General features: G+C 35.3%; 3 protein-coding genes and 1 pseudogene across 3 annotated transcripts; 2 read left to right on the top strand and 2 right to left on the bottom strand.

The window, feature by feature from the left end:
- Positions 1-1,866: 1,866 nt before the first annotated feature.
- LOC145577542 (iron-sulfur cluster assembly SufBD family protein ABCI8, chloroplastic-like) lies at positions 1,867-8,544 on the bottom strand. The gene is made up of 2 exons (XM_081635028.1): positions 6,935-8,544; positions 1,867-2,348 (listed from the first exon to the last, which is right to left on the bottom strand). Exons 1-2 carry the CDS (start codon positions 8,381-8,383, stop codon positions 2,130-2,132), a joined length of 1,668 nt encoding a protein of 555 aa, XP_081491154.1. The 5' UTR covers positions 8,384-8,544; the 3' UTR covers positions 1,867-2,129.
- Positions 8,545-9,793: 1,249 nt separating this feature from the next.
- On the bottom strand, positions 9,794-11,138 carry LOC145578364 (uncharacterized). Its single transcript, XM_081635693.1, has 2 exons — positions 10,671-11,138; positions 9,794-10,201 (listed from the first exon to the last, which is right to left on the bottom strand). Exons 1-2 carry the CDS (start codon positions 11,136-11,138, stop codon positions 9,794-9,796), a joined length of 876 nt encoding a protein of 291 aa, XP_081491819.1.
- A 6,790-nt stretch (positions 11,139-17,928) lies between these two features.
- On the top strand, positions 17,929-19,647 carry LOC145579551 (polyubiquitin-like; annotated as a pseudogene).
- Positions 19,648-20,625: 978 nt separating this feature from the next.
- Positions 20,626-24,700, top strand: LOC145579550 (mediator of RNA polymerase II transcription subunit 21-like). The gene is made up of 5 exons (XM_081636792.1): positions 20,626-20,789; positions 20,923-21,221; positions 22,544-22,621; positions 22,710-22,761; positions 24,298-24,700. Exons 2-5 carry the CDS (start codon positions 20,931-20,933, stop codon positions 24,372-24,374), a joined length of 498 nt encoding a protein of 165 aa, XP_081492918.1. The 5' UTR covers positions 20,626-20,789; positions 20,923-20,930; the 3' UTR covers positions 24,375-24,700.
- The last annotated feature ends 388 nt before the right edge of the window (positions 24,701-25,088 follow it).

Genomic DNA, 25,088 nt, shown 5'->3' with positions numbered 1-25,088 from the left:
ATATATTGACTACCATACAAGAACTTACACTTAATTAATAATTAACAAAAAGATGACCTATGTACTACAAATTAAATTAAACTAACTTCCTTTTGCTATAAAAATACCTAACTTGACCTGTTATTCTGTTAATATATTTCCTTTTCAATCGCAAGCTTCTAAAGGAGAAAAATATTAAAGAAAGGATGAAGCATTAAAAATTGCATGGCTTTGATCAAATTATTACAAGCCAAAAAAAAAATGACAAAGGCTCTCATTAGATTGAGCTAGGAGGAGTTTTTATAATACACATTTATTATATTTATGTTCAATTTTATACACTGCTTTTTTTTGAAGACAATTGTATATTTGTATACATTGTAAACAATGGGCTAGGAATGAAGTAAAAGGATTCGATAAACACAAATAATGAAGTTTTTTTTTTTTTTTTTTTTTTTTTTTTTTTAATAGAAGGAAAATAATGAAGTTGTTATAAGTGAACTTTGTCTCAAATTCAACTTTAATATCCTTTTACAAATTGGTGTATATATTTTATCATGCAATCATATAAATGTATCATTTTGATTTATTGATTCAAATTATCATTTGGCTTGCTCACTTATTTTCTACTCGGTACAAGTAATTAAAAAATTATACAATAATATACAGATTTATTCTTTTTCTATATGTAGTAAGAAAAATAATCTTGCTAAATTGACATATCTCACAAATTTGTCTACCTAACTACAAAGGTCTACACCTAAAAGTATTGGGATAAGAAGAATGATGTCGTGATAAAAAAGGAATATCCACTCCAAAGACAAGTAGATGGCAAGGTTCGATATAATTTAATCAAAATTAGTGACATAAACATATTATTGCACATTTATAATTTAATCAAAATTAGTGACATATACATATTATCGCACATTTATAATTTAATAAAATTAAAATTAGTGACATAAACATATTACACATTTATACAACCTAAAAAATATGGAGAGGAAATCAAATTCATCGAGTAGATTTTAAATTTAAATGAAAAAAGATTTAGTAGTGAATGTCATCATACTGCATGGCTAGCCAATTTGTCAACTCTAATATACATATACTGCATGGCTAATTCGTTCTGTAGTATTCTAGTAGCCTTATTATAACGATCTTCTTTTTTTTTTTTTTTTTTTTTTTTTTTTTTTTTTTTTTTTTGAGATAAGGTAAATTACATGGTGGGAGTTAGGTACTTGTCAGCATAATTCATGCCTAAACCAATTGCATGGACAATGTATGTAAGCAGAACTATTTAAGAAATCTAGAGAAAATTGACAAATTTTCACAAATCTTTAGTATGATTCATTCTTTATTTTAAACTTTTATTCTAGACTAGATGAATGACTTCATTCCTAAAAAAAAATTAGGTGATAATTATGAATAACTAATAAACAGTTTGTGTACTTCAACTGTTCAACATCTTTTTTTTTTTTTGAAAGATCAACATCAATAGCCTAATTTGTAAACAAAATGACTAAGCCTAAATAGTAATTGAATATATGTTCTCATAGATTATGCAACCGTCTAAAGGGGGAGAAGATTTTTTTTTTTTTTCAAATAAATATCGTGACAACATTTAATCCATATGGAGATTTGAGGTGGGACCGATATAATTATTCTACCACTTCATCCTCTTCCAACATAGCTGCTTTAACCTTGAACATAATTTATAAATCTCCCACAAGTCCCTGCTGTATCTCATAGCTAAGTACAAATATGGAGTACTTTTTACAATAATTGTGAAGTAATTTTTACTTAAGAACACATGTAACCATCAATTAAGAAAGAAGGCAGTATACTACCTTGAGATGACCGAGAAACATGTAATAGACTAGAGGGGAACAATAAAAAGCTTATATGCATTACAAAAACGCGAACCACTTATCACTAGTATGTTTTGGCAGGTTGAGGTAATCATACAGCATATGTTTTGGAAACACAATATATACAGAACTTTGTCGACCTAAGAACTAAGCATCATACAATTTTCTGAAGTGTGACTCAAAAAGGAAATGGGAGCACAGTTCTGTTACTCGATTATTCACAAAGGTAAAGTCAATCACAACCACATGAATACAGAATACATATAAATAAAAAGGTATCTAACCAACTGATCCTTCAAGTTTGATGCTCATAAGTTGGTTCACTTCTGCACCAAACTCGTCCGGAAGTTCGTTGAAGACATCCTTGCAAAACCCAGATATCATGGCAGCCATTGCCCTTTCATAGTCAATTCCTCTTTGCTGGAAGTAGAAAAGTTGATCTTCTCCAATTTTGGATGTGCTAGCTTCATGCTCGATCCGTGCAGAAGGATTCTTTACCTGTTCATAAACATTAGATAATCAATGACAAAGCACAAGCAGCAACCCTAAAAATAAAATAAATGATGAGCGTAGAAGTTATTGAATGTCAGACATTCAGAGACTCAGCACAGCACATTTAAATGTTTGGAATATGCAAGGAACAGAAGCATTTTAGTAAGAGGGGGATACAGCTTCGTCATTAAAGCTGTGCCTTGATTAGTTTGCCACTTGCATCACTCCCTAACTGTGACAACCGTAGATAGAGCTAATCAAATTAGGAGCAAAGGAGAAGGGGATAAAACTAAAATTAAAAAGGGGTCAGTCCACTAATTTGTACTCGAAATTGGGAAAGAAGTTGCATAAGCAGCTATTCATAGCATCAAAGCAACAATCTAAAAACAATCATGTCTTAACGAGACAACAGATAGACACCCCTTAAGGCCTTAACTTTGTAACCCCCCCCCACAAACAAAGAGGAAGAAGAGAAGTAAAGCAGAGCATTTGGTATAAGGACAAATCATAAAACTCCACCGTTCAACTGAAGGGATTAGGCATACACAATAGGAAGTGGAACACACGGAGGAATACCGCAGGCAAGCCGACAATAATTTAAATCAGCAAAGGTATTGCAAATTGTGATTCAGAAACAAGCTGCCAAAAAAAAAAACACTTTTATTGCTACCTATGCCAATACATGAGTTGACAACCAATATCCCCTGGCTTCTGGGAGAACACAGTCAATCATTGTCATCATCCATATCTAAGGTGCCCGTAGATTTGCGCAGAAAACATAGGACTCTGGAAACAAAGTGTAAAAGGTGTAAAGACTACAATGGAGAAACCTCAGTGGGGTACTTACTCAACGGAAGGGGGAGAATCTTACAGCTTATCACAAACCCTGAGCTACTATGTTAAATGGAGATAGAGAGCTAAAAGGCAGGCCAGAAGGTACTAGTGCTTTAGTCAACCAGTCACTACTGGGCATCTAGAGAAAATAGAGATAGTGTGCTATTAAAAAACAGGATACAATTCCATCTTACCCTATCCAAGTAACTTTGGAAGTGTTAGTTATGTGGAAAGAATTGAGGGTGGGATTGGGAGTCATAAATCAACGCGAATCGGAATTGGAGGTGCCATAGACCAAAAACCCTGTTGAAAGGGAATGGGGGAAGAATAGCTATAAGGGTAGACTGGTAAATTTGTAAGTTAATCCCAAACTACATCAAGACTACCCAAACAAGGAAATGAGACTGCTTTTATGTATTCCCAACACCAAATTCCGATCCCCATCCCCAAATTTCCATTCCCATCCCCAAACTCCCTTTCCCACTCCCCATACCCAGCCCCCAAATTTGCTTTGGCTGGACTGTACTGCTGATTTTGTATCAACTCCTTCATTTGAATTTAACATTACAGGTTCTAGAATTTTTTGATTCCAATTAAGACAGACATTGCATTGATAGAGAGCCTCAAATTGAAAGTAAGAAACTATGAGAGGAAAGGACAGAAAATTTAGAAGTGTGTCAGATCAAATGTTCATAAACCCAGTTAAGAAAATAAAAAAATCATAGCTTTTTCTCCAAAAGGATGAGATCGGCTGCATGAACCAAGACATTATCAACCTGGTCATCCACAATGATTCCCTTTCTTAATCTATTTCTATCTAGTGCTACATACTCTTGCAAACCCCTTTCTTCATGTCATTCTAAACTCCTTCTATCTAAGTTAGCTTTGGACTCCCTCAAATCCGTTTGAAACCTCCATTATCCCAAATCTGCTCCTTGCTTACTGGTTCATCCACTGGTAGACATCTCACATGCAATTCTCCTTCATCTTATCCTTAATACCCGTAACTCCATCTTTCCTTCAAAATCTACGTCTTAATTTTATCCCCCTAGGTGTTATCACACATCCATCTCAACATATGTATCTCTACTACACTGATTTTTTTAACAGTCTATTAATCTCCTTCCATACTAGAATTTAATACCTGTTGAGATAGAAGTCACGGAAGCAGCAAAATAACAGCAAACTAACAATTTCAGTTCAGCAACAAAAAGGTGAAGTTGGCACTACCCAAGGCCAACAGTGGTAGCAAAGTTGCCTTTTCCAGCAAAAAGTATCGCCTGTATCAGCTGAAATGCGGTGTTTCAAAAAAATCCGTTACAAAACGGGAAATCTCGTAACAGCAGGTTTGAAATCTGTTACATCTCGGCCGCATCGCGACGTAACGGGCGAGTTACTATGATTAAAATAGAGCGTAAAAAAGAGATATAAGATTACTACTCCATAGTTCCAATGTAAAGGCATCAGTTATATGCAAATTAAAGTTAATAAGACAAAGGATAAAGCACAAGCAAGCAACCAATTATAAGTCCAGGTACGATCAAATGAGTATAGCCAGTAAGAATTTTGACCCTCCTTATATGAGCCTAAAAATTGTCTTATTTGTTGCCTATATGTATGGATTGATCTCCAGAATCTCCTGGCCTTTTAGTATTGATTTCATAAAGATACAGCCATACAGGTCGTGTAGTTCTGCTAATCGCCGGTCATTGAATAACAGGAGAAATCATTGACGGTGGATTATTAAAAATTCAAGTTTCGTCACACCCTACCACAAGTAATTTATACTTGAGGGGAAAAACAAAAGGCAGGACAGAAACTTTCCTAGGCTAAGTGTCACGACAAAGCCTCTTTGTTTGTGCATTATCATGCCGATACTTAGAAGACCATTTAACCATTCCCAAGTTTTTGATTAGTCTTACATATTACCTACATAGTAATACAAGATATTTTAAAGAAAAAATAAATCACCACAACTTTGTACAGTGTCATAATCTAATTCTACCTCAAAATTTTCACTAGTTTGCAATTAAAATAGGCCTATTTTACTAAAAATTAGGGGTGGGAAATTAGTGTGCCAAGCATAGAACTCAAGTGCAAGCTATTGCCTATTGCTTTTCAGAAAAAGTGGAGTTCTTCTAACAGTGTTTAGGGCCAGGTTATACAGCACAAGATTATCAAACGGCTATATCTATTTCTGGATAATAAAATATACGTGTATACCAAGCTCATGAAGAAAAAAATGGTAATGCAATTCAGGAACCGAAAAATATTGGCCGATGAAGAAATAACAATGATTAGTTTTAAAAGTTGTCAGCATTTCAAGTTCTCATAAATCAGAGATGGCCTCCATATGTTTACTGGCCTTGCTTGCTGGCTGATTAGCAGAGCTAGCTTCAAGTCAGAAACCATAGAGGAAAGTATGACATAATTCTCAATTACATAGTTTGTCATAAGCACGATGTTTCTTTAAGTACAATTCAGTTGGTTATTTCTTCACCTCGAAGCTAGTATTCACAAAACACACACACACAGCGCTTTTGGCTTTTATTGCCTGTGCAACACAGCATCTTTACTTTTTTCATAAGATGAAATCTGATTGATATTGATATTTGTGTATATGCCATAAGAACATCCATATTTGGAGGATGCATCAGTAGATAAGGGGGAAATGAGCTCTAAATTTCAATATTCTCATGCCTATTGCAAATTGCTAAAAGAAGAGGTTTTTGTAATTATTGGAAGTAGGATGATACAAAACTTATTTGCAATAAAAGTGTCAATGAAAATATGAAGCGAATGAGAGTCGCAACTCTAAGATTACCAAGTTACGAAAACTAAGTTACAGGCAATGGATAGGCACGTAGGAAATAAAAGTGAAAGTTTATAATGATTGTTTAGAGAATCGGATTGATTACTAAATTATACTATGTAGCTATGCAAAGAGTACCAACATAAATGAGCAAGCAAGAGAGAAAATTATAATGAGACTACTGTTCAGATTTCTCCAAGAAAGTTTTACATAATCCTACAAATTGTTTACATGTTTATATAATATACTATATTAACTCTGATGAAACAACTCCATTAGTCCTTTGTTCTCAACATTTATTCATTATATGTTCCACTGTACCCCCACAACATTTCACCGGTTCACCCTCATGGAATCAGTAATCGTGAATCCTCCAACATATTTCCTTCTAACCCTTGCATCATTGTACATATACTCAAAGTATGAAATAGGTATAGAATTAAAATAACTCACACCAAGTCTTATTCTTTGTTGCTAGTTAATTATTAGGCCTCTTTTAGGATAATTTCTGGTGAGGACCAATAAGTTTTGATAAGGATTACCAAATTCACTTTACAACTATAAATAAGTTCAACTACATTATAATTAAAAGTTTAGATAAAGTGAACTTTGTTGAAACAACCTTCAGTATTATCTTTGTAAATATGTAACCTCTTAGAGAGAGAGAGAGAGAAGGTTAATCCAAAATAACCTTAAACCAAAAAGAGAGAGAGACAAGGTTAATGGAGCTTTACTGCTAAGAACATCAGCGATATTTAGTGGCCTTTCAAATATAATACATCTTAAAGGCAATCCAAAATAACCTTAAACCAAAAACAAAGTTCAGACAATTTTAATTTAAGTCCTCAACAGTCAACAATACCAGCATAAGAAAACACCACAGGCTGTACAAATGCAACATGTAAAACGAAAAGTATAAGAAAACATGGCATCTTCAAGGAAATACCTGAATATACGGATAGGTGTTTGCAGCAGCTTTATCCCCAATAAGCATAGAATCACATTGTGAGGAATTCCGAGCATTCTCTGCCTTCGACTGGACCTGAACTAAACCTCTATACACATTTCTTGAGTTCCCAGCTGAAATACCCTTGGATATTATTCTACTTTTGGTATTTTTGCCCTTATGTATCATCTTTGTCCCAGTATCAGCCTGTTGGTAATTATTAGTCAAAGCCACAGAATAAAACTCACCCACCGAGTCATCTCCCTCCAAAACAACACTTGGGTACTTCCAAGTAATAGCTGACCCTGTCTCCACCTGTGTCCATGATATCTTTGATCTTTCCCCTGAACATAATCCTCTCTTAGTAACAAAATTGTAAATCCCCCCTTTCCCTTCTTCATCACCAGCATACCAATTCTGTACCGTAGAGTACTTAATCTCCGCATCATCATCAGCATACAACTCAACCACAGCCGCGTGCAACTGATTCGTGTCATATGAAGGGGCTGTACACCCTTCCAAGTACTCAACAAAACTACCCTCATCAGCAACAATCAAAGTCCTCTCAAACTGCCCCGTTTCAAAGGCATTAATCCTAAAATAAGTCGAAATTTGCATAGGGCACCTAGTACCCTTAGGTATATAAACAAATGACCCATCACTAAACACAGCTGAGTTCAAAGCAGCATAATAATTATCATCACAAGGCACAACCCTCCCCAAATACTTCTTAACTAAATCAGGATACTCCCTTATCGCCTCCGAAATCGAGCAAAAGATCACCCCCGATTTCTCCAATGTCTTCCTATGTGTAGTCGCAATCGAAACACTATCAAGAACAGCATCAACAGCCACATTTCTACCACTAACATTAGCTAAACGATTCCTTTCATTCAAAGGCACACCCAATTTATCAAAATACTTAAGAAGCTCAGGATCAGCTTCATCTAAGCTATTCAAAGTGGGCTTTTTCTTAGGAGCAGAATAATAACATAAATCCTGAAAATTAATTGGTGGGTATCGATTATCTGACCATTTTGGTTCAACCATCTTCAAAAATTTACGATATGAACTCAATCGAAACTCAAGCATCCAATCAGGTTCTTCTTTTAGGGCAGAAATTAACTTAACTGTTTCTTCAGATAACCCTTTTGGAATTGTAAAAGAATCAATTTTTTCACTAAAACCCCATTTATACTCCCTTTTAAGGAATCTCTGAAGTGGGTCATCTTCATTTTTAGGAATTAAAGCAGGAGAAATAGATTTATTACCTGGGTCAGAAGTAATTGTTGCGCTTGAATCGTACCCAACTTCAGCTCTGATTTTTGAGAGATTTGGGAATCTGGGTTTTAGGGTATTGGGCTTTTGATGAATTAAGGTGGATGATGGTGGGTCGCAAGAGGGTTGAAGATAGAATCGAGAGATGGTGTTTGCTAGTAAAGATGCCATGACTGAATTTTTTTTTCTGTAGAATGAATAATTATCGAAGAAGAAGATGAAGATGATGTTTTTGAGTGGAAGTAAATTTAGGAGGAAATTCTAAATTTGTAGTTATGCTTTGATTTTTTGTGGCTGTGAAATTTGGGAGACTCGTGGATGACACGAACCATCTTGGATCATATGGCGGTTTCAAGAATTTTAGTTCATCTTGGATTTTTTGGCATTCTTGACCCTTGGGTCTAGATTAGAGGCAATCATATATATATATATATAGGATCTTGCTAATAGACGTTCTCGGGGCGTTGGATAAGCATTTAAAATCTTACCTAAAATAATATTAATTTGGGAAAGCATGACAAAATCACGCGTCGATTGGTGTAATTAATGTTAGTTTTAATTTAATATTTCTACTTTTAACTAACTTATCCAACGCCCAAGGGACGTTCGTTAGCATTTTCCATATATATACATATTTTCTTCTTTTTTTCGAGGAACAACGAGTTAGTAGGCTTATTATTGCAAATCAAGTTTCGTCAAAGTTATAAGACTTTGAGGGAAACAATTCATACATACTAGTTCGGAACTACCATTGGTATCCCATCTTGCTACTAAATGGGCTACTGAGTTGCCTACTCGTTTGACATGAGAGATAACAAATACATCAAATCATTAGCTAGCATCCTAATATCATCATATATAAGCCAAGTTGGAGAGAGACTCGTAGACTGGTTGTCCACCTTGCTGACCACAGTAGCAGCATCGCTTTCCATCCATACATTCCTGTAATTGAATCTACGTGCCACGTTCATCCCAAACCTCACCACTGCTGCTTCAGCCATTTCCACCTCCCATTCCCCATCATACCTTCTGGCAGCAACAAGTAAAATCCTTCCAACCTCATCCCTTGCAACTACACCAAGACTGATGTACAAACCCGCTACAATATGAGCATCAACATTGAACTTAATCAACCCAGCAAGGGGAAGCTCCAAGTCGATGCTGAAATAAATTTGGACAACACGGGGGTTTGCTGAAGACTTTCTTAGCGTAGCAGCCATACTCATGAGCAAGTTTTGAAAAACCCGCAGCTGTAAACACAGCATTGAGTGTGACATTCTCACACACAAACTTGTTCCTGCAGAACCATATAGCCCATGCCAATGCAAGGAATTGATTGAGCTGTTGCTGGTCAATTTTCTGTGCCACCCATAGCAATCTTGCGGCAAAGGACGCAGTAGGGGCATCCTCAATTAATTAGGTGAACCCACTATGTTCCCACACCTCTTTTGCAGTATCACAATCAAATAGAACATGTATAATAAATTCAACGTTAACACCACAGTAGCAACATACCTCATCACTTGCAATATGTCGACGAAATAGTTCTGCCTTCATCGCCATATTACCTTTACATGCCTGTCATACGAAGTGTCGAAGCTTGGGTGGACCGCTCAAATTCCAGACTAATCTCCACAACTCCCTATCACCATCAAAGATATTATTTTCGAATCCCTGAACGTGTCCCACTCTGCCAAACCAGTACCCAGATTTCACTGTGTATTCTCCATCATTCGATGGCCACCAGAATAGTGCATCTTCTGGTAGCCCATAAGATATCAGAAGCTGTAGAATAGCATTACAGTCCTGCACAGAAAATAGGGAATGTAACACTTCCCCTCTCCATTCTTTACACTCTGCATTAATTAGCTCAGCCACTCTCAACTCCGGGTCAAAATGAGTGTCATGCGTTGGGACAGCAGTAGATGGTTTGCCAGGGAGCCACGAATCAAGCCACACACGAATATTTGCCCCATTTCCAACACGCCACTTGAGACCATCAAGTAGCAACGATTTTGACCCCTAGAGGCTTCTCCACGAGTAGCTTGGGTCATAACCACGATAAGCTTCAAGCACCGAGCTATTCTTAAAGTATTTGGCCTTAAGTATAGCATGAGTGAGCGTATTCAGTCTAGAATGGAGCCTCCAAATCTGTTTTGCTAATAGGGCTTGATTGAAGACTTTTAAATCTCTAAATCCCATACCCCCAACAGACTTCGGCAAACAAAGATTTTTCCAACTATGCCAGTGCATTTTCCTTGTGAAATCCTTCGATCCCCACCAAAATCGGGTAAGTAAAGAATGAATTTCATCAATTAAGCCTTCCGGTATCTTGAAAATACTCATCATGTATGTCGAGATTGCTTGGGCTACTGCTTTGATCATAATCTCCTTTCCGGGTCTAGATAACAGTTTCTCTTTCACTCCCAAAATCCTCTCCTTCAAATGCAAAAATCACCTTCTTTGACCAACCAATGATCGTTGGAATACCTAGATACTTCTCATGTTGTTCGACCTTGTTCACTCCCAAAATGTTCCCAATTTCCTGTTTTCTCTCTGCATTAACACTTTTGCTAAAGACAACATCAGTTTTATCAAGATTGACACTTTGCCCGGATGCTCTCTCATATTTGCTGATTATATCAGCTATCTTTGAGCATTCTCTCATTGTAGCCTTAGCAAATAAAATGCTATCATCTGCAAAAAATAGGTGTGAAATTCTAGGAGCTCCATTGCATACTTTCGCCCCATGAATTAGATTCTCATTTGCAGCTTTTGAAATCAGAGTAGAAAAAGCATCTGCAACAATGAGAAATAAATAGGGAGAAATAGGGTCGCCTTGTCTCAATCCTCTGGAAGGAATAACCGAGCCAGAAATACTTCCATTTATCTTAAAAGCAAAATTCACACTTGACAAGCACTCCATAACTCTATGAACCCAGCTATGTTGTGTTACTATGTTTATTCGAATTCTCAACTTCTTCACTGCTTAGTGATGAAGAGTGACCTTTTTCAGGTTGGTATGGTTGCGTGGCTTATGCCTAAAAAGATGTGGTCCAACAAAATCGAATTGTGTTAGGTCATGCTTTGGTTGAGCTCAAGTTGGATTAGGCCTTTTCATGTTGTGCTAGGTTGTTGACGGGCTAGCCTAATCCAATGACAAATTTGCGAAACGTTCTTCAATCATGTCAAGTTTGTGTAATCTTCTTCAGTCAAGTTTGCCACAATTTATAGCTAGCTCAGACATGCAATTGACTTGCTATGAAAGGGTCACCAAAAATAAGAGAGCAACAAGCTAAAGAAAGCTAACTGGACAAATGTATACAACCAAAATATAGCACTTATATAAATCCATAGGAAGTAGTTAATAATAGAACATATTGTACAACAAATAAAACATTAATTAAAGTCTTAACCCAATAACCCAAAACCCTAGCTCTATTCTAACACCAACCCTTCACGAAAATTAAAATCTCTTACATAATACTAAATTTATGAAATGGTGGAAATGATACTTAATGATTAATATGACAACGGTTGTGGCAAGTTGGATATATGAGAACCCCTTACTTGTAGGAAAAGTGTTTCATTTTGGGTTCAAAACTTGAATACATAGTTTTCTTTCCTTTATTATATTCTTATCACATTGATTGGCTTAATGTGCCAAAGCACGTGATTTTACATGCTCAACTTGAAAAAAGGTATTGAGATACTTTGTATAACATAAAATGGAAATATAATATATTGTGAATATTGTAATATTAGAAAGTTAACTAATAATTGGATTCTAGTATTACGAGTTGAATTCAGGATTACAAGAATATCCCGTATCTGTTAATATAATATTATATAGAGAATTATACTATAACAAGAAAATTCACAAAGATATACTTCGTATACACTATGATGAAAGGTGCACCTAAGGGTATTTCTCTGGCTTATTTTGATGGGTATTACTCATATAGTCACTAAATGAGCAAAAAAATAACCTTGAGTACACCTTACATCTTTATTTATTTTCAGAAAACTAATTGAAAATAAGGATTATAAAGCTACATGAAATACCTTGGGATTGTTGTGAACTCATATTAATGCTTGAAAAGTATGAGAAAATGACAATACAAAATTCAAAACTAAAACTACATGTAAAAGATTTTATTTAAAAGTGATTATCATTCATTCGATTTTATATTGGTCTTCTCACTTAGAAATCTTTTTGTTAGACAAAATTGATCAAAATGATAAGATCAATAAAACACGAAAGTATACAACATGCCTATCCAATCCGATCCATTTTTCAAGTTCGGGTCAAGATCGGTATTTTTCACCAAATAACCCTAGCCCAATTTGTTCCCAACCCATTTGGCATTTGGTGAGAAACAATTTATTGAGGAATTCTCAAAGTCGAGCATTAATTGAGACTTCACAAGGAACTATAAATATGTTCATTCAATCCTCAATTATCCCATTTCATTTCATCATCCCATTTCATTTTTCTGGGTAATTGCACCATCAAACAAAAATTAAATTTCTTCATTTCTTTAACCCTTTACCATTTTGTTGGAGATTTTAAGCGTCGCAACATTACACAAATCTTCTTAATTTCGTGACTGTTATTTTTCATCATTTTCACTGCAAATCAGCAAATTCACGGTGATAACAAGAAGACAACTTTTACAGGTATGATACTACCCATTGTTTTTTTGATTTAATTTTTCTCTTCAAAATGATTTGATCTTGAATAATTATAGTAAATTATATAATTTCTATAATTAATAAAGAACACATTAATCATAATTCTTGGGCATTTTTATTTATTTATTTTTTTAAAATCTTTGCTTTCTTAGAAGATTACTCATATGATGATGATTTTTACGTTATTTTGTGTGTGTTTGGATTAATTTTATGATGATTAAAGTTTCTTGTTTATGTACGTCATGCATGATCATCGTACATAACAATTCAAGATCACATTTCTAGGAAATTTTGTGTCATAGATTGGATGGTTAATTTGAAGATGTTTGGTGAAATTAGAGACAAATCATGTTGGTTTTTTTAGTATGTTTAACGCTGGATTGAGTACGATGAACTCGGTTAGAGTATACGTAATGGTGTATTTCTTGAGAAGTATGGTTGTCCTGTTTTTGAACATTTCCCCTGTTTTTTCAAAGCTGCAAAAGCATCTTTAAGACTTTAATCAGTAGATGAGCTTTTCTTTGCTGGAACTTTGCTTTGTGCTCTCTTTTTACGAGGTACATTATGTGTCCGATACAATTTTAGGATGTTTGGAAAAAGTTATCGCCTTTTCTTAATAGTTATGGTTTATGAAATTATGATTAGGTCTTATCCAAGTGACATTATTTGTGATTATGAGATGTGGAACGGAGGATTGTTTTGTTAGCATTTCGTGTACGTGTGTTGTGTATGTGCGTGTTAGTGATGCCATGTCTATGTTATGTGAACGATGATACGATGGAATATCTAGTTCAATGTGCATTTCTTCCTTATCCAATTCTTTGCATTTAAAGAAATGAGACATGAATTTTGGTTAATTTAGCATATGGTTTTATTTGTAACATAAAATCCACAGTTTCTGAGTTTTTTTTTTTTTTTTTTTGAAGCACATCTTACTTTCCAATTCATTAATCTTTTAAATCAACAGGAAGAAAAATGGTTTTTGTATTAACAATTAATGGTTGTTGACAAATTTTTTAACTGAATTGTTGTATTCTGTTTTCTTATGAAATGAACTTGTGTTATATATTTTGTTTTCTATGTTGAGCTTAACTCTCCTTAAGATCTTATGCTATCTCTGAAGTTGGATTTGTGATGTAGAATGAGCCAACTGATGAATCAAGGAGCAGTTACTATACCAGCAGAGGCACAACCAAAAAGGAGACGGGGGCGCCCTCGGAAGGATGAGGGTCAAGCACCTCCAAGACCTCCAGTTCCCAGCTTTTCCAGCATACAAGGGGAGGGATCTAGTACACTCAAACCCACAGCAGGCATTCCATGTATTGAAGATATCGATGATGATGATGATGATCAGGAATATGATGAGATGGTAGGGCAAGTGGTTACAGGAGTCCTAGAGTATGCCTTTGATGCAGGGTATTTCCTTTCAGTCAGAGTTGGGAACAGTAACATATCATTGCGAGGCGTTGTGTTCAAGGAAGAATGTATTGTTCCTGTTACTCCTGAAAATGATATTGCTCCCAATACTAAGATGCATAAGAGAAAAGATTTCCCAATCCCCTCGATGAATGTCAGCACTCAGGTAGCTGAACAAACTGCGCGTAATTCTTCTCTGAATCCAGCTGAAAATATCGAAATCCAACAGCAAGAAAAGGTTCCTTCCCCAAGTGTCACTCAAAAGGGGCAATCAGAGGATAAAGAACAACAGGATAATGCTTCGGATGACAAAGAACAACAGGAGAAAGCGTCAGAAGATAAGGAGCAGCAAGAGAAAGCATCAGATGATAAGGAACAGCAGGAGATTTTAGCTGATGTGGAGGATCAGGAGAAGCTATCACTAGGAGCCGAGATCATTGAGGAGGTTTCTGCTAAAATGGAGAGTCTGAAAGACTTGTCAGAGCCTCCGGTGAAGAAGCAGAAGACAGATGAAACAACTGTGAGTCTGTCAAATGAGGAGGATATGATACAACATGATGCTGTCACTAATGAGAATTCTGAGGATGCTGTCATTAATGAGAATTATGAGGATGCTGTCACTAATGAGAATTCTGAGGTTGCTGTCACTAATGAGAATTCTGAGGTTGCTGTCAAGCCGGTTGAAGAAGCTAATAATAATACTGTGTTGCCTAAGGAAACAAATATTAGTCCTCCTCAAATCGCAATTTCCCTGAAAGACTCATCAGTAGATATTCCGACAGTCATGGAGCAGGACATTTGTACAAATTCAGGGTTTCAGATTAGCATGGAGAATCCAGAAGATGAAGATGAATTGTCTGAACCACCAAATGACATTAGTCCAATGGAAACGGAACAAGGAGGAGACGAATGATTATTAGGGGGATTAATGATTCTAATTGCTCACAATTTTTATGATATTTTTTAGTCATTGCAGATGTCAAACTAGATAGAATTAGACGCTCCTGACTACTTGGGCTGATCATTTTGGTTAGATTTTTCTTGATTGCTTTATGGTTTCAACAGATAAACTTGTAGTAAATGAACTTTTCATGGATTTGATGGAAAACTTAGCTTTATATTTGTAGTAATCACCTGGTAAATGGTTCTTATATTCTGTTCTGGTGCATTTTTCTGTCATATATGAACTAGAACTTGATACTACAAATGTTTCATGTTTTAGACTTGAACTAGAACTTGATTAACTGTTGGATTATATAGACCACAGTTGATCAGATGTTTCTGTAATGTATATATGCAGGTTCTTAGTTGTGAATTCCCACAACGAAAAGCTGCAAAACCTGCAATGCCATTTACAAAACATTGAACTTTTGAATCTATTTTCAAAATGATTGCACTTCGAATTATCATCTTAGGGGATCGATACCCACGTTATGTGCTGTTCTGATTCGTAATCGATACCCACGTTATGTGTTGTTCTGATTCGTATCAATCTGTCAAACATAGGTACATTCGTGCAAGTATTAGAACTCCGTGAAGTCTTACACAATTTGATTCAATATGAAGTGTCATTATAGTATATACTCGATAAGTTTTTATCAAGAATATGCAAAGTGTAGAAGCGAGTAAGATTGGCTCACTATATTCTACAGAGTACAGACTAACATGGCAGTGCTGGAACCCATCTCATTATAGTATAGAGTGACCCTAATTTTGAACTTCTTTTTTTAGCAAGTGTTTTAGAGGTGGGAGTTTCAAACTTAAAATCTTGGGGTAACATGCACTTTGGTAACTAATAACTATCCATTTGCCTTATTTAAAATTTGGATTATAAAATAGCTGAAGAATAATAAAAATAAATTTCTAGAATGTTCTCTATCTGGGGTAAAATAAACTAGAGTTGGCAAACATCTCAAGTTCGTTTTTATGTTCAAATAAATATAAACCGGCCGGTTAGAGAACCTCAATCCTTAGATCGTTTGAATAAACGTATCGTGTAATGTTGTGTATTTATTTAAACATGTTGAAAGCACTTGACTACTTGACACTAACTCATTGTTTTCGTAAAGTGTCATATTATTTTAAAATGTACCAATTGGCTGATGGTGTAGTGGTGATTGGGACTACACTTGGTAGGGAGGACCCGCGTTCGATCATCCGCAACAACAATTGGGAGGGGAGTGGAACCTAACCACCCAGAATTGATCCTTGAATCCGGATTAGCCAAAAGGATCAACCGAGTGGAACACCAAAAAAAAAAAAAAAAAAAAATTAAAATGTGTAAGCATCATTCAAATTATTTTTACAAGACCGTTCAAATTATTTTAATTTCATAGATTATTAATTATTACTCCCTCCGTTTCATAATGTTAGTCCCATATGGAATCAATCACATAAAATAAGAAAAGAAATATATTTAGAATCTAACATTAAAGTACAACATAATTCATAATTAGTTTACCTTATTTAATTTTTTATTAGGAAAGCACAAATCATAATTGCATAATTAAAGGTAAAGATTTCCTTACTTAGAGTCATGTCATTAATCCACAAATTATTAATTCCAAAAAAAATCAAGTTATAAATGAAATATATTCAATATGAGTATATCTTTTTGAAACGCCCAAAATAATATATGGGACTAACATTATGAAACGGAAGGAGTATTAATTTATGTGTCATGGTGCATTGTGTTAACTCGTTTAATTAAACAGTTCTCAAAACTTTAATACTAACCCGTTATTTAAGGATTTGGAGTCTTTACTCTTTAGACGTTTGGTACGTGTCGGATTTGTTTTTTACAACTCTATATTCCAAACCCTACTTGTATTTTGCTAATTTTATGGCGGTCAAACAAACCCTATAAATACTCGACGTAGGTTTCATAACTTCATCACATATTCACATCTAAAGCGATCGAATAACTCCATCCAACATTCAATTCTCTCTCTTCACCCTTTTTCCCAATATTCAATCGTAAGTTCTCTTGATTTTTTTCAATTTGTTGAATTCTTTTCGTTATTTTGTTTCAATTTCTAGCTCTACTTCAATCAATCGATTAATTTGCAATTCTATTTTGCATACAATTATGAAAATTATTCCGAATTTGATTATTTTGTTCTGAAATTGGTTTATCTTATCTTTACATATTAGGGTTTAATTATCTTTAGAGCTTCTACAAAAATTGTTTATTAGATCAGATTTTTCATAGTTTATTCTAGATGGTTTGTTCTTCATATTTGATTGCTGTGAATTGTCTTCCAATATAGTGGATTAAAGTTAGAATTTATGTTATTGATTTATGTGAGTGTGTACTTTCTTTTGATGCTAAATTACAGTTAGGTTTTTGGAATTTTTTCTTCAGTTATAGCTATTATATTACACAATTGATTATTGTTTGAATGGTTGATTAATTGATTGTTGTTTTGAATGGTTGATTAATTGATTGTTGTTTTGCATGGTTGAATAATTGACTGTTGTTTTGCATGGTTGAATTATTGATTATTGTTTGAATGGTTGATTAATTGATTGTTGTTTTGAATGGTTGATAAATTGATTGCTGTTTTGAATGGTTGATTAATTGATTGTTGTTTTGAATGGTTTAGATGCAAATTTTTGTCAAAACCCTAACTGGCAAGTCCATCACTCTCGAGGTCGAGGGTTCTGATACGATTGATAACGTTAAGACCAAAATTCAAGATAAAGAGGGGATTCCCCCAGATCAGCAGCGTTTGATCTTCGCTGGAAAACAGCTCGAGGACGGCCGAACCCTTGCGGACTATAACATCCAGAAGGAGTCTACTCTCCACTTGGTGCTTCGCCTTCGTGGTGGAATGCAAATCTTTGTAAAGACTTTGACAGGAAAAACAATTACCTTGGAGGTTGAAAGCTCTGACACTGTCGACAATGTTAAGACCAAGAATCAGGACAAAAAAGGAATCCCCCCGGATCAGCAGAGGTTGATCTTTGCTTGGAAGCAGCTCGAGGATGGGCGTACCCTTGCTGATTACAACATCCAGAAGGAGTCGACCCTCCATCTTGTGCTCCGATTAAGGGGTGGTATGCAAATTTTTGAGAAGACTTTGACAGGGAAGACCATCACTTTGGAGGTTGAGAGCTCAGACACTATTGACAATGTTAAGACTAAGATTCAGGACAAAGAGGGAATACCCCCGGATCAGCAGAGGTTGATCTTTGCTGGGAAGTAGCTCGAGGATGGACGTACTCTTGCTGATTACAACATCCAGAAGGAGTCAACCCTCCATCTTGTGCTCCGATTAAGGGGTGGTATGCAAACTTTTGTGAAAACTTTAACAGGGAAGACTATTACTTTGGAGGTTGAGAGCTCCGACACTATTGACAATGTTAAGACCAAAATTCAAGACAAGGAGGGAATCCCCCCAGATCAGCAGAGGTTGATCTTTGTTGGGAAGCAGCTCGAGGATGGACGTACTCCTGCTGATTACAGTATCCAGAAGGAGTCAACCCTCCATCTTGTTCTCCGATTAAGGGGTGGAATGCAAATTTTTGTGAAGACTTTGACAGGGAAGACTATCACTTTGGAGGTTGAGAGCTCTGACACTATTGATAATGTCAAAGCCAAGGTTCAGGATAAGGAAGGTATTCCCCTGGACCAGCAGAGGTTGATCTTTGTCGGGAAGCAGCTTGATGATGGGAGGACCCTTGTGGATTACAATATCCAAAAGGAGTCTACCCTTCACTTGGTGCTGCGCTTGAGAGGAGGGATGCAGATTTTTGTTAAGACCTTGATGGGGAAGACCATCACTTTGGAGGTTGAGAGCTCAGACACTGTTGATAATGTAAAGACTAAGATCCATGATAAGGAAGGCATTCCCCCTGATCAGCAGAGGTTGATTTTCGCTGGGAAGCAGCTTGAGGATGGGAGGACCCTTGTAGATTACAATATCCAAAAGGAGTCTATCCTTCACTTGGTGCTGCGTTTAAGAGGTGGGATGCAGATTTTTGTCAAGACTTTAACTGGGAAGACCATCACCCTGGAGGTTGAGAGTTCAGATACTGTCGATAATGTGAAAACTAAAATCCAGGATAAGGAGGGGATTCCCCCAGACCAGCAGAGATTAATCTTTGCAGGGAAGCAACTCGAGGATGGACACACCTTGGCTGACTACAATATTCAGAAAGAATCCACCCTCCACCTTGTCCTTCGTCTCCGTGGTGGCTTTTGAGTTGGTTATGTGGGATTGTTACTGTTAGGAAAGCTGTTGCTTAAGATTTGCTTTGCTTTTAGTAGGTTATGATAAACAACTTTTAGTTTATGTTTTCTTATTGTAGTAATGAACTCGTTAAGTTCTTTCTCATCTATGAATAAATATAATTTCTACACTTGTGCCTTTGTATGTTGTTTGTGGCTCTTAAATTACACAGCTGATCAATTTTTCTTGCTTACTTGAACTTGCCATGGGATACTTCGACAGTTGAGCATCAATTGTATGATTCTCATTTATTTTCTGTTTGGTGATGCTTGCTATTGCAAGATGTTTATAATAATCCTGTAAGCAAAGGTGTCTTGATGCCTAGCTAGCAACAGTAACAGGGGATGAACATAAACGAATTTTTCATTCATCCGGGATGTTGCATGCTTGTTAAGAACTGAAACAATCTTTGTGGCCTTTTATATGCATGATTATTAGCTTGAACTAAATCATGTATAAATGACTAATTAGGCAGAGGGATGACATTAAGTAGTCTTTATATATATCCGAGCACACTTCCCTTTAACTGCAGCTTCAATTAAAGCGAACAACAAGAGATTAAGAATCCTTGATTAACTAGGACTATGTGATCATTTGTTAGCCTGGTTGAGTAATTAAGCGTAATTTATTTTAGGAAAACTTTTGTATACACCCAATTTTCAGTAATTTACTGTACATCGGGTACACTTTTGTCAGGTTTAGTGTTACTTTTGTCAAATTTAGTGTCACTTTTGTCAAATTTATCAATGAAGCATAAATAACTCTTATATATGTCAGGGTAACTTTTGTGTGTTTTAGTGTAACTTTTGCACATTTTATTGTCACTTTATAACGGATGTTCAGTAATTTACTGAACATCCGTTTTATTTAAAAGTTTGTGTTTATTTTAACTCTATTAACGTCCCATAGTAATAGGTCATATAGAATACACCCAACAGGCCAACAAGTCTAAAACCGTAACACTAGTGTATCTGTACGTATATCGCATCTAAGACGTGTAACACTTAAAATAAACGTAGGGAGAAGCGCACAGACATCAATTATTCCGTCTTGTAAAATAAGTGAAAAGCTAAACAATACCCTATAGCCAGCGCATTCGTTTTCTGTATGCCAGTCAACACTTGTAGAACTACAACTGCAGCAATCAGCTAACCATCTTCTTCGTTACTCTGCTCATATTTACAGAGCTTTCTCTTCGAATTTTGCAGAAAATTATCCGCAAATCTTCACAAGTAAGTACTCTTAATCTCTCTCACTTATACCCTCTTTGTTATACTTCAATTGATTTGCTAGTTAATTTTAATTTTTGATCTATTTCTCTAATTTCGATTTTTAATTTACTGCAATTTCCATGAAAAAATGAAGGGAAGAAGATGGATATAATATCGCAATTGCAAGAACAAGTAAATTTGATAGCATCACTTGCATTCAATACTTTCGGAACTTTACAACGAGATGCTCCTCCTGTTCGTCTCTCTCCTAATTACCCTGAACCTCCTAATTCGAACCCTAACCCTAATTCGAACCCTAGTTCAAATAATTCGAATCCCAATCCACCCCAACAAGGGCAGCAGCAGCAACAACAACCGCCGCCTGATGCTTCCGCCAATTTTGCTGATGAACCCAAAACCGCCAGTGCTGCTCTTGTTAAGGCTGCAAAGCAGGTAAATTTTCCTGGGGTTTATTTATTTTCTTCTACCCTTTTAAAGTATTTATTTAAATTGATTTTTGGGTGGAATATTGATGAAAATTGAACTGTAATATTGGAATTGTGCCATTTTAGGCTCATATATTGATGTTAATTATGTGTTTTGTTGGAGATGTTATTTTAGTTTCATTGTATCGAGACGGGCTTCTTTTGCTAGTGTCAATTATCTTATGAAAAGATTGCTTATGTGTGGAGCTCTTGAGACTTCCTATATACATATTGGGTTGTTGGTGGTAATACAGCATTTGTGATTTTATACTAGAATGACTTTCTCAAGTCAATGTGTAGGAATTCAGTTGCTCGGTGTGTATGATAACTCTGTCCAAAAAAGTTAAGACCATATTTTCTTCACTTGATTTAATTACAACTTGAAGAAGTGGTAATAGGCTTGCATTTCATTGCAGCTACTTGTGCTGACAGGGTTCACCAAGTAGAGAGTAACTGCTCAGTTTGAGTAAGACCCATAGCAAAGAAGCTATTTATATTAGGTTGATCGGATTTGTATTTGAGCTTGCAGAAGTATATGGTAAATATAATTTTGATGTGTCCTTCCTAAGATTAGTCTGTGATGAAGATATTCTGTTTTCTGGATCTAGTTAGGCTTGGTATATCTCTAAAGGGGAGAGTCTTTAATAGTTGTGGAAAGATGAAATTAAAGGTGTAAGCTTTGAGCATAAGAATTACAGATATCGGGGTGGCCATTAGAAGAAACGTTTAGCTTCATACTTATGCCTGTAAAACCGAAGTGCAGCTTTTAGCCCACCAAGTTTCAATTATTAACATGGCATACCATTGTCAAAAAAACTCACACACACACACACACACACACACACACACATGGCAAACCAATGTAGAGTTCATCTTCCTCCCTTTTCATCTTGTTTTTTATTTCCCTTAGGATGAAAATGATGTTGCCATTTTGGTTTTATTTTTGTATCTGTTTCTACCATAGAGTTCTATAGAGGTTTTAGGGCTTATTCTCAATACTTGATTGCTTCTTGAGTTAATCGGTAATGTCCTGTGCGATTTGCCACGGATTTTTTTATATAAATATCAGTTCCTGTCTTCTATTTTTTTTACTTGTAAATCTTTAGACCAGTGCAACTATGGCAAGCTTTCTTTTCTATTCTTTTTTCTTATTAATTTGTTGGGGAGATGAGGAGTTCTAGATTGGGGAAACTATTTTAACCCATAAAATGCCTAGAATAATTTTCTCTTCTGCCTTTGCAAATAATTTGTGTCATCACTAATTTTTTTTATCTAACTTGCTCTTTACAGTTTGATGCCTTGGTTAATGCCCTACCACTAGCTGAGGGAGGTGAAGAGGCTCAACTGAAAAGAATCGCTGAGCTTCAGGTATTTACGTAGGCTAGTAGATAATTTGCTGTGAAATATTGAAATTTATAGAGCCTGTTAAAGCAGCCTTTCTTGTTTATATTACCAGGCAGAAAATGATGCTATTGGCCAAGAATTGCAGAAGCAACTGGAAGCTGCTGGTATTGACTTGCTTTTTACTATTAATTACATTCCGTATGAAATAATTTGCATTGTCTACTCTTTCTTTAGATTTTGCCTGTATGAAATGAAGCCCCTGTCATAAAACTACTCAAATACTTGACTGGAAATATTATAGAATTTTCATACTATGGAATTTTTTGAACCAGTCAATTATGCTTTCCTAGTTTTTTGGTGTACCACTTGACAATCTGCACCATGGGCGAAGGGGAGGCTGGTGGAGGCCTGGCCCCCGCAGCCAAATTCCACAGCCTTTGATTTATATACTTGGCCTCCATAAAATCTGTATATATATTATTCTTGTCTAGTCTTATCAGTAATGTTGCATTTGCTTCAATGGTATTTTTAATGTTACAGCTTTAATATCATAGATTCTAGATTCAAACCTCCTTTGCTCTAAATTGTCAAATCTTTTTACTCTTGGTGAGTGGTGCCATGGTGGCACGAAAAAGCTAGTTAACCAAATTGATTTTTTTTTCCTTCTATTATTCTACTTGTTTGTTAATGTAAGGTTATTTCTTACATTAAATTACTTATTGATAATTAATAAGCTACACACTTCACATTATGTTATTTAATTTGAATAATTATTTTTCTTGGTAGGTTATCTAATGAAATAAATAAAAAACACTGATATCTTTTTTATTAAAGATAAATAGCTAGCAATACAAGAAATAAGAAGAAAGTACCCTAGAGTATTAATTAATAAAGATATCTAATTAAAAATTTTGCTGCTATATTAAAAATTTAGCTTAGCTTAGGTAGTAAATTTGATTTTTGTAGCTTCAATTTTAGCTCTCATCTTTGTACTGTAGCTGCTTGCTCTATTGCAAAGTCTTCCCTCTGTTTCCAAGAGATGAAGGTGTGGATAGAAAAGTGGCCCCCCCAAATTTCAGTCAAAGTATCCTTGTAAAATTGATAAGAGCTTTTCGTAAAAAAATGTACAATCACATAGTATTATAGTAATAATACTTAACATCTTATATATTTATATTTAATAAATTAAAGCATCAACCAGCCCCTGGAATTTTATAATCCTGGCTTTGCCCCGGATCTGCATACAGCTTCTGGTTTAGTTGATACATCTATAACCACATTGATATTGTTTTTGCCCCATTGAATCATTTTACAATATAAATAGTTGTCCAGCCAGAATAAGCAGAGCATTAGGTTCTGTTATAATGTACTGTTGAAAAGGTGTAACATGGCAATAAAAATTCTACTTCGTATGTATGCCTTCTCGTCAAATATTTAATTGAGGAGTTTGATCAACTAGCTTACTCTTGATTCATGAGGCCATGAAGGTGGTCACTGACTTGTGTACTGTGTACCTTATACGTGTACATTTTTACTTGTGTAGCCTGTGAGTTATTACTGTGGTAACTATCAGTCTAACAGAATATATTACTCAGAACCGAATGAATATGATACTTGGTTTCAGTAGGAAGTTTTCCTAAATAGATTCCTGATGCTACTTTTCTGGAGTTTAGTAAAGTTTTCTTATTCTTTCTGTCCAGATAAGGAATTAAAGCAAGTCCAAGAGTTGTTCAGTGAAGCGTCTGATAAATGCTTAAACATGAAGAAACCATATTGAAGATGTTTTGCCTCAGGGAAAAATAATAGGAATGAAGATTTTGTCTGTGTTGATCAAGTTACTGGTCTGAAGTTGTGCTCAAACAATGAGATTAAGCAGCCTGTGTCTGTCATCTTTGTACAGTTTATTTGGACTGTCCCAAATATTGCGCAATTGTTAGTTAAATGTTTTAGAATGAACTAAGCCAGTATTTTTTTTAGTTAGAGTATAGCACATAGCTTGGCTTGAGAAATTATAGTGCCATAACAAAATTGTTAAATAGACATGTCGTGTTTACTTACATTCCATCTTATTGATCAATCATTTGATTGAATTTCGATATCTAACGTTTGGCTTTCTGGTAGTCCCTATTTCTAGAGGCAAAATGTTACTAGGCATGTGTAAGAAAAAACCAGTGTAATGAGGTGGAGCATAACTGTCCTAAATTGTCTCATTACACTTGCTTTCAATTTTAGTTGTCATTTAACATAAAACACATGAAGAGATAAGACTAGATAAACATTAATACTAGTATACTACCTCTAATAGTAAAGTTTTGAGATTAATAAACAAATTAAAGTACATGATATTATTAGCAATTTGTGTGGTATTAATACGCCTTCAATAAAATTAATTGCAAGATTCATAATCCCACTATTTACTCTTTTTTCATATAGCTTTTCTTTAAAATTGAGATTTGTAAACATGAGCCCAACTTCCCACAGGCACACGTTA

Source organism: Chenopodium album, chromosome 14, assembly GCF_948465745.1.
Source record: "Chenopodium album chromosome 14, dcCheAlbu1.1, whole genome shotgun sequence".
Taxonomy (NCBI): domain Eukaryota; kingdom Viridiplantae; phylum Streptophyta; class Magnoliopsida; order Caryophyllales; family Amaranthaceae; genus Chenopodium; species Chenopodium album.
Note: the sequence above shows the minus strand (reverse complement) of the source record. Positions and strands in the feature narration are given on the sequence as shown.